The sequence below is a fragment of the Schistocerca serialis genome, chromosome 9 (assembly GCF_023864345.2).
Source record: "Schistocerca serialis cubense isolate TAMUIC-IGC-003099 chromosome 9, iqSchSeri2.2, whole genome shotgun sequence".
Classification (NCBI taxonomy): Eukaryota; Metazoa; Arthropoda; class Insecta; order Orthoptera; family Acrididae; genus Schistocerca; species Schistocerca serialis.
This window is the reverse complement of record NC_064646.1, coordinates 35,028,263-35,042,018: the sequence shown is the minus strand read 5'-3', so window position 1 is coordinate 35,042,018 and position 13,756 is coordinate 35,028,263. Positions and strand designations below refer to the sequence as shown.

At 39.2% G+C, this 13,756-nt stretch overlaps 1 protein-coding gene across 1 annotated transcript in view; it reads left to right on the top strand.

Annotated features, from left to right (window-relative positions):
- LOC126418802 (midasin-like) overlaps positions 1 to 13,756 on the top strand; it is a 298,364-nt gene that overhangs the window by 221,802 nt on the left and 62,806 nt on the right. The window contains exon 34 of the mRNA XM_050085737.1: positions 196 to 489. Within this exon, the coding sequence (XP_049941694.1) occupies positions 196 to 489 (294 nt within the window). The remainder of the gene's footprint in view (positions 1 to 195; positions 490 to 13,756) is intronic.

The window sequence follows — 13,756 nt, the reverse complement described above, 5'->3', positions numbered from 1 at the left end:
TCTTCATTTGGTACTCATCTTTGGTATTGTTATCTTGTCATTGAAAGTTGTAAAATATCTTGATTAACATCAAGCAGAGGATACACAGAAGTGCACACATTTCAGTAAAATTCTGTAATTACCACATTGTGAGTCTTAAATCCCATTGAATATTCTGTATGGCATCTTAATATTGTTGTTTGTCTGTTGAGTCAGGTCTTTAGGGTGGCTGCAGAGGAAGGTTTCATAGTGCCAACATGCGAGTCTTCAGTGACAATCACGACAGACATGCTTCATGTCGGTGAAACGACAACAGAAAGGCTGGGGCGACAGATGAAGTTGGGGAGAATGCGTGGTTCGCTTGAACCACATCCCAAACGCCGCATGCATTTACAACTGGCGGCATCGACGTCTGGTCCTTTCTCGAGGGACCCAGTGGTTCTGAGGAGCTTGCAGCCAGCTCTGCATTCACTTCTCCGGTGCCTTAGTCTGAAATGGATGCCTATATTAGTAAGTTGATGAGAAACATTGAACTGGTTTGGTAAGAATTTCATGTATTGTACTCCAAAATTGCTACCTTCTTATGTAATCTGTATGGAGATCAAAACTGAAGAATGACAATATGAATAATGTAAGAAGTGAAGATAACAATTCGCCTAATGGTTGAGTGCCGAGTTGTCAATAGGCATGTAAACTAGAAAGAGAACATTGGTAGCTCTCGGATGGAACCTTCGTCAGAGCTATTGAGCACATATCGTACACAGAGTACAGCTGTATTGCTCCATTGTCCCAGCTGACTGCAATGTGCCACAGCTCCATTGGGGTGTGAGGGTTTGTGTCAGGTGGAATGTGCAAGAGGAGAAAGGAGGAGGAGAGATGGATGGGAAAGGGTGGCTGACGTTCTGGGAAGGACGGGCAGGCAGAGTCGGTGCACAGGACAGGAACTCGGAGCGGCACTGGCGAAGTTGTTCTGGCCACAGGCTGTGCACGGTACACAGTAGCAGTAAGAAGGATAGGGAGGGAGGTCAGGATCACAGGTCAGGGGTAGAGGTGGGGGAAGAGATTGCTTGGATTAAGCCTGGGAGGGTATGTTTCAGGGATAACACACATCTAAATAATTCAGAGAAACTATTGTCAGGGGTAGGATTCAGAGGGCACAAGCTGTGAAGCAGCCATTAAAACTGAGCATTTTGCACTCGGCAGCATGTTCTGTCAGTGGGTGGTCAACTCTGTCATCGGTCACAGTTTGGCTCTGGCCATTCATTCCAGTGGACGGTTCGTTGGTGGGAATGCCAACATAAAATGCTGTGTAGAAATCACAGCAGGGCTGGTGTATGACATGATGTCTTTCACAGGTGAGCTTGTCTCCGACGTAAGCCTCTGGCAAAATGCTTCCAATCTGATAGCAGGCACATCATGACTACTTAAAACAAACTGGTGGATTAATAGAATTCTCATTGTTACAGTTATTAGTTTTACAGTTATGGGTGGGGATGGGGGTTGGGGGTAGGGGTGGTGGTGGGGGGGGGTAGACTAGCCAAAAATTTATTGACGACCAGTATCATATGTCAAAGCTTAAATTTTCTTGTATCTATACTGTATGTATATTAATTTAAACCATAAAGTTTTCTTATTTGTGTGCTCACACTGTTTAACAATGATGTTATTGGCTGACTATACATCATATGTAATATGCTCTGAATATCTGCTGTCATTGGCTGGCGAGATCACATTATGTGAGCAATGAGTGGATGACAAAAGCGTGTCACAGTCTCGAGTTGAGTGTTTCAGAAGATACCATACTGTATGTGGTAGAATTTGTGTTTATACTTTCATAATACGTAAATTCTTGTTGTAGTCTTCAGTTCGAAGACTGGTTTGATGCAGCTGTCCATGCTACTCTATCCTGTGCAAGACTCTTTATCTCCAAATAACTGCTCCAACCTACATCCTTCAGAATCTGCTTATTGTATTCCTCTCTTGGTCTCCCTCTACGACCCCCCCCCCCCTCTCTCCCTCTCCCCTCCCCTCCCTCCCCCCCCCCCCCCCCTCTCTCTCTCTCTCTCTCTCTCTCTCTCTCTCTCTCTCTCTCTCACACACACACACACACACACACACACACACACACACACACATTCACATTTCCTTCTAATACTGAATTGGTGATCCTGTGATGTCTCAGAATGTGTCTATTTATTTATTTCGTATTGCAGTGATCCATGTTGTGACAATATCACAAGATATGAAACGTGTCAGAAATCTTTGATAGCACATAAAAACAAAAGAAAATGATTTCATTTTACAGTAAACAGTTACTTAGGTTCTACAACAGAAAATCAATTTACAAAATAATAAGTGTTACATAAAATAAATATTTCAAAATCTGTGTTTACAATAAAGAATAGTCAGGATTACAAATGTAGATTTGGGCATATGTTTGCATTTAACAATACAAGAAATGCTAAATACTGTAGTTCAGGAACTCTTCTATGGTATAAAATGATCTTTGTAATAGGAACTGCCTTAAACTTTTTTAAAACAAGACCTCGTCTTCTACCAAACACTGAATTCTTAAAGGGAGGGCATTAAAAATCTTATAGCCAGTGAAATGGACACCTTTCTGTACCATACTTAGATTTGCCTGTTCATAGTGGATATCGTGTTTTCTTCTTGTCTCATGACTATGATACTCACTATCCAGCTTAAAACTGGATTTTTCTTTCCTTATGAAGCACATCAAAGAGTATATATATTGCACAGTGGATGTAAGGATTCAAAGTTTCTTAAAAAGATTTCTGCATGTGGCTCTAGGGTGGACTCCACACATGATCCTTATGGCTCTTTTTCGTGCACACAGTACTTTTTTAGCCAGTGACTGATTTCCCCAAAGTATAATTCCGTATGCCATAATGGAATGAAAATAACCATAATAGGCTGACTTCATGGTTTCCATACTTCTATAAGAAGAAACAATATGTAATGTGTAAGTTGCTGAACTCAATCTTCTTCATAGATCCAGGATGTGGTTTGGCCAGATCAGTTTGCTGTCGATATGCAAGCCTATGTATTTTGAGGTATCCACCACAGTTATCACCTGCTCACCTATTTTTACTACTATTTCTCCATCTTTGAATGTTGTGTGGAACTGAACAAAGTTTGTTTCAGTGTAATTTAAAGAAAGGTCATTAATGTTCAATGAGTTCACTGTTTCACTTAAAACCTTATTTGCTGTTTCCTCAAGTTTATCTACTGAATTATCAACAAGTAATGCAGTGTCGTCAGTAAAAATGGTGAATCTAGAATATTCCGCACAGAGAGGCAGATCATTTATAAAGATAATAAAAAGTAGGGGGCCCAGAACTGAGCCTTGGGTCACTCCACATGTGATTGTACTCCATTCTGAAAATAATGGGACTCGATTTTGTCTGTCCACTACGGTTCTCTGTTTCGTGTTTGACAGGTAGGAGTCAAACAATTTCCCTGATGAACCACTTATACCGAGATGTGCAGCTTTTTGTAAAAGAATCTGGTGACACACAGTCAAACGCTTTTGTTAGGTCACAAAAAATCCCAACCACCTTCAGTTTTTTCTTGATAGATTCCAAGACTTCGCCAGCAAATGCAAATATTGCATCTTCTGTTGACAAACCTTTCTGAAACCCCAACTGACTTTGGCTGAGGATATTTTGATCCCCGAGATGCTTAACTATCCTGGCAAGCATTAGTTTCTCTAAAACCTTTGAAAACTTGTCAGCAGTGATATTGGCCGATAGTTAGCAGCATCCGTCTTATCTCCCTTGTTGTACAGTATTTTTACAACTGCATACTTAAGCCTCTCAGGAACTATTCCTTGCTTAAGTGATGCATGAAAAAGTGGCAAAAGTCTTTACTTACATGGCTGCAGCAGTATTTTATTAATTTGTTAGAAATATTGTCAATCCCAATAGAGTTTCTACTTTTCAGACATTTAATAACTCTTTCAATTTCTTGAATAGTGACTGTTGTTACCTTCATGTGTTGTACTGAGCTAGGTACTATTGCTTTCAAAGGATTGATGGTTTGGTTTATGGAGGTTTGTAAAACTATTTTTTCTGTTACTGTTAAAAAGTGTTTGTTTAATGTGTCTGCTACTATTTTTGGATTGCCAACAAGATGACTCTCACTTTTTATATGGATGTTTTCACTACCAACTGTATTTTTCCATGTTTCCTTCTTTATAAAATTCTAAATAGTTTTTACTTTATTTCTTAAGTAATCGGTTTCTGCCTTCAAGCACATGTTCTTTGCTGCTTGTATGGTCTTATTCAGAACTTTATTGTAGAGTTTATAGTGCATACTCCTACTGGGATCATTTGATCTCTTGGCTGCTGCATATAGTTCTCTCTTTGTTTTATAAGAAATTTTGATGTCTTTAGTAATCCAAGGCTTGTTTCCGGATTTTAACATGTTTTCACCACTGGCTCTTTTGGAAAGGTTTCTTCAAAAAGACTTCTAACTCCATTGATAAATATATTAAATTTTCAATTAACATCAATTGCAGCATACACAGGAGACCAGTCCACTAGTAGTCCAGTGAAACTGCCAGGAAAAAAAACCTGTACCTTGCAAAAGGTGGGGTAGAAGATTTTATTTTTTTTAACTCGTTCATATTGTTGGAAAGGTTAGAAAACCAAGTTTTACCAACAAAATTACTCTTGGGAAAACTTTCTGCAGTCAAAAAACTTCGAAAATTTTGGACTTTTTTCAGTTTTTTCAAAATATCTCAGTTTCATTTGCTCTTATCGCTTTGACGTCTATTTTCTTTTTTAAAGAGCACAAAATTCTCTACAAATTTGATTTGTACCATTTTTTTCTACTCTCAATATCTAAGGCACTACAGCGCGTCAAAAAATACCAATTTTTCAAATTTCGAGCAAAGTGGCAAATTACCTAATTTTTGAACACTGTTATTTCAGTTTCTATTTGTGTGGTATAAACATATTACTCATCATGTTATTCATTGGAATTTACCATCTCACTCTGCTGCAGGGCCAGGACAAACAGCATCATATTCAGTAACTACGAACACATTCACGTCGGATTGTGTGAAGTTTATTTGTGTTACAATATGTAATACGATTGCATGCAGGTGCTGTACATTTTCTACAGTAGATTGACATTAATGACCAGTTATAAGAAAAAGTATGTAGGAATTGTTCTTTAGCGGACAAAAGTGTATTTATTCTTTGGCGGTCGGAAGGCAATTATCTCTAGTGATTGTTCACAGCGTGCTGACAGCTATTAGCACACAACAATAAGGGTCCTACAGTTTGGAGTCGCTTCCATTCAGTATATGTTGTGGTGCTGAAAATGAGTATGTCTGACATGAATTTGTGTTTCATTTGCGAAAAAACTGTGGTGAGTGGTGGATGCAATGTGAAAAAGAAAGGACTGAGCACACTTATCGATTATAGTGCTCAACGCAGGGAGTCTGCTCACACCTGTTTTTTGAAAATGCTCAGTGAAGTGATGGTGCATGAAGTATGCTACAAGAAGTACATTAATGAGAGAATGATAGCAGCTAGCCTTCAACATCCTCAGGAACCAACAGGCGTGCTACGTCGGTCGCAGGAAAAAGGTCAGTTCAAGTTCAAAGAGAAATGCTTCTTATGTGCAAAAGAGAATTCTGATGACTTTCTAACCAAGCAGTTAAGACTGCCATATGCCAAATGAAATTTTGATGGAGGGTACCTTATCCACAAAGTGACTTGTACTCGAAATGTTTGCTTCAAGTCAATAGCTCAAAGCTAGGTTTCTTACCTGCAACGTCAATTTGGATCTCAATTTGCTATTGTATTTGATGGGCATCCATGTGAGGGAGACAAATGTGGCACAAAGAGTGCTGAGAGGATTCTTAGATCCAAAAAACATTCTTCGGTTGACGTTGTGGTTGAATCAGAGATGGTGAACCAAGTCCGTCAGGACAAGTTCTTGTACAACGAACAAAACAAGATGCGTTTGATCACACTTATTAAAAAGGAATTTCTGGAGTGTAGCGTTGAAGTGCACCAGCCACAAGAAGATGCTGACGTTATGATTGTAACATCTGTCATTTCAAGATCCAAAGATTTTGGAAGTGTTGTCATTGTAGGAGAAGATGTGGACCTGCTTGTGCTCATGACCGGTTTGGGTCAAGGCATTGAAAACTTATTTTTCTTAAAGCCAGGAAGAGGAAATGCAGAGGACAAGTGGTTTTCCACTGCATCTTACAAGTTTGACAGTGAATATATTCTGTTCACTAACGCCTTTAGCAGATGTGATGCAACATCCACTCTTTTTGGTCAAGGAAAAATTAAGTGCTGCAATATTGTTGTGAAAAATGAACACCTAACCTCAGCGCTTTGCACGTTCAATGAACCACATGCTACCCGTGAAGAAATAATAACAGCAACAAAACAGGTTACTATCGCATTGTATAGTGGAGGTGTCAGCAGTTCCCACACACTAGACCATTTGCGGTACCAGCTATTCGCCAAGTCTGCCACAAAAAGCAAACTGAATCTTGCACAGTTGCCACCTACACTAGATGCTGCACATCATTCGTTGCGGACTTACCAACAAGTCCAAAGTTGGATGGGAAACTGGAAACCTCCTGAGAAATGGGGCTGGAATCACAGTGACCACGGTCCAATACCCGTTATAATGAGCCAAGACCCAGCACCTGAAGCACTTCTTCACATTGTTTGATGCTCATGCAAGCTGAACTGTGGCGGAGCATGCTCCTGCAGAAAAGCGGGTTTGAAATGTTCTTCAATTTGCAAGAAATGTATTGGGGTCAACTGTGAAAATGTGCAAAAATTTTTGTATGAAGACAGTGAAGAAGATCTTATGGAGGATGTTGAGGAAACCGCTGACGAAATCAACGAACTTGCTGAGGCTGGCTCACTGTTTAAAGAAGAGGTCAATCTGGGATCAACTCTAGGTACAGACCCTGAATCCGTAACTCAAGGTATTTCTGGTGACACTGAGGAACCTGGCCCATCAAAACGTTGGAAGTGATGCTCATATCTGTCTCAAGTGCGCTAATGTGCGATATTACAAGTATTACACACCCAGAACTGCCAACATTTTTTAGTAACTGACAATGCATTTTAATTGTAATAAAGCTACTTATCTTTAATGTCAACTGTGTGGCTTTTATACACAAGAATAATTACCTTCCTAATTAGGTTGCCTATTGCAGCTAATAATAGTTCAGTTTCCTGAGACAATTTATTTTGTGTGTGTGTGTGTGTGTGTGTGTGTGTGTGTGTGTGTGTGTGTGTGTGTGTGTGTGTGTGTGTCTCTGTCTGTCTGTGTCTGTTAATGATGTGTTTTTATATTTATAGTTTTACAAATACCAGGGCTGAGGTGGCCCATAGTGAACTTCAGGTAGTGATGTAAGAATCACAATAGTTGGGTGCCCAGCAATCCTCATGTTGCATACAGAGAAATTGAATACTTGAAAGTGATGTCGTAAATTCCAACATATGACATGATGTATAATGTATTTATACTACACTAACAGAAACTGAAAGATAGTGTTCAAAAATAAGGTATCTTGCCACTATGCTCAAAATTTGAAAAATTGGTATTTTTTGAGGTGCTGTAGCCTCTTAGATATTTGGAGTAGAAAAAAATGGCAAGAATCAAATTTGTAGAGAATTTTGTGCTCTTTAAAAAAGAAAATAGACGTTAAAGCGATAGTAGCAAATGAAACTGAGATATTTTGAAAAAAACGGAAAAAGGCCGAAATTTTCCAAGTTTTTTGACTGCAGAAAGTTTTCCCAAGCAAAATTTTGTTGGCAAAACTTGGTTTTCTAATATTTCCAACAATATGAACGAGTTGAAAAAATAAACTCTTCTACCCCACCTTTTGCAAGGTATTTCTGCAATTTGACTGGACTATAGCTGTAATTGCTGATTAAAGTTTTCAGTGGTGTGTTCATTTATAATACTAAATTTTTTCCAGATGAAATTTTTTTTCCTATGTACATTTATTTGGTTTAGAGTGAGGAATTGCCCTTCATGAGCAGAGAGGCCATTTATAATACTTTTCACAGTTAAATTATTGTAAATATCCTTATCTGCATATACATTATCTATTAAAGTGCTAGAACTGGCTATCACTCTAGTTGGAGTGTCTATCACTGGTACTAAGTTGTAACTGTACATCAAGTGTTCAAAATCAGTTTTGTTTCTATTTTCTGTTAAAAACTTCACATTGAAGTCACCCATAACAGTGGTTGATTTAGTTTTCCTATATAGGTGGGACAGAAGTGATTCTGTTTGTCTCAGAAATACATTCAGATTTCCAGCAGGTGCCCTGTAAACATCCAGTACAGTAAATGTTGCACTGTCTGCTGTTAACTCGATGCCACACACCTCAAAATGCTGTTCATCACAATATTTGCTTAAATCTAGAGATTAATACACTAGATTGTCTTTTACAAATATTGCAACTCCACTTTTTCTCATAATAGATATACAGTAATGTGCAGATAAACTAAAGTTCTCAATTTGTGGTATGTGGATATCACTCATAACATAATGTTCTGAGAAACACAGTATACCGGGCTCGCTTTCACACTTGTCATTTTAATGTATTTGCAACTGGTCTATTTCGTTCTTGAGATTACATATATTTTGGTGGAATAAAGACAGAGTTTAGATTTTTGCTCACCCCTGCATTTGCATGATGTTTGCTAGGAGTGGTTTTTTCCAGTACACTAATGGTAGTATTGCTTGAGATGTGGAAGACTCATATTGAACACACGAGAGAGATGTTTCGTGCAGCTTGGAATCCTTTTTTCTCATGTTACTCACCATAAAAAACACTGGGTTTGCTTTCTGTTGCATGTAGGACAGGCAACAGTTTCTGCTGCATGTGTTGATGTTTCAGCTGTTGGTGCTGACACTGATGATTCTGCTCCTTTTTCATGATGCTGCTGAGACTGGTCCCACACTGGTACACAGAACTTTGCTGTTCGCTCTCTCTCTGTTCGCAATGATTTCATTTATTGTTTTACACACAAAGTTTTTTCCTTCGTAATTTAGTTGCATTCCGTGTTTGGTATGCTGGCATCTGTCCAATTTCCCTATATTGAGGGGGCTACATCTTCCAAACAAAGAACACATTTGTTTTATTTTAATATTAGTTTTTCAAATTTCTTTGTTGAGACACGAGTGATACATTAGATCATATCTGTGTGGTAAAGTTGCAACTACTGTATTTCGCTGTTTATTGCATTCCAGGAACTTTGGTAGTTCCATTAGGCAGTAATTTGCTTCATTTTTTGCGATATCATTTACACCCACTGTACACACCACAGAGTCATTTTTCCTCGACTTTTTATTATGTAAGTCGACACCAATAATGTTTTTTGTTGTTGCTCCTGGCGTCACAATACACGTTGCATCATATTTTTTGTTTTCTTTGAAAAGTCTCGTCATATTTTTGCCGTGACTGTCCGTCAAAAATAATACACTACTGTCATCTTTGCGCTGTTGTATGTTTTTGTTGTTTTTGTCTTCCTCATTCGTCCCATTACTACGTGCAAAAGATGGCATGCTAAAGTTCGTGTTCCCATACCGGTATTAGGCGTAAATCCACCTCTTCACTCACGGAAAGAACATGAAATTTGTTTTTAACCACCAACTGTTTGGTGTTTTCAATCCCTGGTGATGTTTTCGTATTTACATCTCTATTTTTGTATGGTATTTTCGTCCACTCATTGGAGTCTTTTTGCGGAAGAGAAATGGACTTTTGTTTGACTAATGATCCATTCTTTTGGCCAAGTTGTGCATGCCACAGATTTCTCTTCTCTCCAATGCTATTCAGTACCTTCTCATTAGTTACGTGATCTACCCGTCAGATCTTCAGCATTCTGCTGTAGCACCACATTTCAAAAGCTTCTATTCTCTTATTGTCAAAACTATTTATTGTCCATGTTTCACATCCATACATGGCTACACTCCATGCAAATACTTTCAGAAAGGAGTTCCTCACACTTAAATATATACCTGATGTTAACAGATTTCTCTTCTTCAGAAAAACTTTCCTTGCCTTCGCCACTCTACATTTTATATCCTCTCTGTTTCAACCATTATCAGTTACTTTGCTACCCAAATAGCAAAACTCACCTACTACTATAAGTGTTTCATTTCCTAATCTAATTCCAACTGCTTCACTTGATTTAATCTGACTACATTCCATTACCCTTGTTTTACTTTTGTTGATGTTCATCTAATATCTTCCTTTCAAGACACTGTCCATTCCGTTCAACTGCTCTTCCAAGTCTTTTGTTGTCTCTGACAGAATTACAATGTCATCAGCAAACCTCAAGGTTTCTATTTCTTCTTCCTGGATTTTAATTCCTACTCTATTTTTCTTTTGTTTCCTTTACTGCTTGTTCAATGTACAGACTGAATAACATGATGGATATGCTACATACCTGTACCACTTACTTGTCAAACACTGCTTCCCTTTCATATCTCTTAACTCTTATAATTTCCTTTTGGTTCCTATACAAGTTGTAAATAGCCTTTTGCTCCCTGTATTTTACCCATGTCACCTTCAGGATTTCAAAAAGAGTATTCCAGTCAGCATTGTCAAAAGCTTTGTTTAAGTCTATAAATCTATAAATGCAGGTTTACCTTTCCATAACCTATTTTCTAAGATAAGTCGTAGGATCAGTATTGCCTCGCGTATTCCTGCATTTCTCTGGAGTCCAACTGATCTTCCCAGAGGTTTGCTTCTACCAGTTTTTCCATTCGTCTGTAAAGAATTTGTGTTAGTATTTTGCAACCATGACTGATTAAACTGGTAGTTTAGTAATTTTCATACCTGTCAGCAACTGCTTTCTTTGGAATTGGAATGACCACATTCTTCTTGAAGCCTGAGGGTATTTCACACATCTCATATACCTTGCACACCAGATGGAAGAGTTTTGTCGTGGGTGGCTCTACCGAAGCTATCAATAGTTCTGACAGAATGTTGTTTACTCCCGGGGATTTGTTTCGCCATGTTTCAGAGCATTGTCAAATTCTTCTCGCAGTATTACATGTCCCATCTTCATCTGCACCCACTTCCCTTCCTATATTGTTTTCAAGTTCATCTCCCTTGCATAGATGCTCCATATACCCCTTCCACTTTTCAGCTTTACCTTCTTTGCTTAGGATTGGTTTACCATCTGAGCTCGTGATATTCATACAGCTGCTTCTCTTTCCCCCAAAGGCCTCTTAAATTTTCCTGTAGGCAGTATCTATATTTCCCCTAGTGAAATATCCATCTAAATACTTACATTTGTCATCTAGCTATTCCTGCTTAGCCATTTTGCACTTGTTGTCAATCTAGTTTTTTAGATGTTTGTATTCCCTATCCCTAGCTTCATTTGCTGCATTTTTAAATTTTCTACTTTCATCAGTTAAATTCAATGTCTCTTGTGTTATCTAAGGATTCCTCCTATGCCTAGTCTTTTTGCCTCCTTGATCTTCTGGCTTTACTATTTCATCTTTCAAAGCTACCCATTCTTCTTCTGCTGTTGTATTCCTTGCTCCTGGTCTTGTCAGTCGTTCCCTAATGCTCCCCCTGAATCTACAACCTCTAGTTCTTTCAGTCTTTCCAGGTCCCATCTCCTTAAATTCCTACCTTTTCACAGTTTCTTCAGTTTCAATCTACAGTTCATAATGAGTAAATTGTAGTCAGATTCCACATCTGCCCCTGGAAATGTCTTATAATGTAAAATCTGGTTCCTACGTCTCTGTCTAACCATTATACAATCAATTTGAAACCTTCGTGTGTCCAGGTCTATTCCACATATACAGCCTTCTTTTATGATTCTTAAATTCTCTTCTCTTTCCTACTATTTAATTTCAGTCCCCCATCACAATATGGAAATACACAGTGTAAATGTTGCCATACATAAAGATCTTTCCTAAACACTTAAAATTCCTGTGAATAAAACCTTCACCGTTCAAATGAGTGATAAGTTGTGCAACTCCAAGGGAAAGTATATTGCCACTTAATGTGGAAAAATGTACTTTCACTTGGGAAATGATGTATTTCCACCAAGGAAAACGCGTATTTTCATCTGAGAAAAATTTTACTTTTATCTGGGAAATCTAGGAAAAACCCGTGTGAGTTTTTTATTTTTATTTTTTATTTATTTATTTATTTTTTTTTTTACTTGTTTGCGTTTACACCCTGCATTTCTTCCATACTCACAAATTTATTATGGATGCAACTATTTTTATGAATTAGGTCACATATGCACATTAACAAAAATACAGTTTTCAAATACTGCACAGCTCTATCGGAAAATAATCGTTATTATAGTTCATCCCAGTACTACTCAGTAATGCCACCTCACAACCTCCCATAGACAACAACACTGCACTGAGTCAGTCACTCCATTATATGTTTAAAAGAATTAAGACATATTTGCCCCCCCCCCCCCCCCCCCCCCAGGGTGTCCACAACTCTGTTGTGGATACGTGCGTGGCAAGCACAGGACCCTGAGCTGGTGTGGCTCTCTTTCCTTTCCGGGCTGCACACCTTCCCTTTCCACATTCCTCCCTGTCCCCAATCTCTCCCCCTGCCCCTTCCCTTCCCCTCCCCTCCCCCTCACCCTCTCTTTGGGAGTATGTTTTGTGCCTACATCCGGAAACAGGTGCTTCTGACTGTAAGGCATGGTTTCTCTTCTTTTTTCTCTATACTGGAAAGTCTGTGTCCTCACTTTGTCCTCTTTTTTTTCCTTGAGTCTTCTTTACCTTCTTCTTTGCTGCGGCATTTGAGACCACTTCTCTTCTTTCCTTTTCTTTGTTCCTCCCTTTCTCTTTCTTTCCTCCCTGTGCATGCCTGAAGGCCGACCCACACATTCCCAGGTGTAGCTGGTGATGGGGTAATGCATAATTCCCCGCCCCGGCTTGACAAGTAGGACACATATGTACCTCCTGGTAAAGGCCAGGCCCAGGGATGGGTGATTACCCGAGCTGGTACCTTCCAAATGTGCCGACTGGTCGCTCCGTCTCTTTCTCGGGAGGTGTGGACAATCACCTAAGGCAGGAGTGCCCTCAGAGAGGGGCTCCTCACTAGGAAAGAGCGCGCCATCAGAGAAGTCGATAATCATGGGGGATACTTTCACAATGGTTTCCTTTACTTCTACAAATTCTGCCCACAAGAGAAAGCTAGGTGAGTCTCAGCCACAGAACATTCTTCCATCAGTGGCAAAGCTACTAGTTGTTTTTCGATCTGATGAAGGTCAAGACTTCTCCACAGTCAACCCTTTCATTATACAGAAAGGTGTCAATGCAGTTGCAGGTCATGTAAAGTCTTGTTCCTGGTTACGAAATGGCACCTTGTTGGTAGAAACAGACGGTGCCCTCCAGGCACATAAATAGCTTCGAACTTTACTGCTACACACACTCCCTGTCCAGGTGGAAGCACACCGTACTTTAAATTCATTGCTCGAGATGGTTTATACAAGATCACGCAATATATTATCCAATGAGGGCATTCAAAATTGCCTATCTGACCAGGGCAAAATGGCCATACATCGAGTCATGAAAAGGGTTGCTACCGACCTGCACTCTCTTCTTGACATTTGACAGGGTTCATTTTCTGTCGAACATTAAAGCGCGATATGAGATCATTTCAGTTTGCCCTTACATCCCCAATCCTATGGTTGGCTATTGGTGTCAGTGGTTTAATCCTACCAGCCAGTCATGTTCCAAGTTTTCCCAAGCTGATTGGACTCTT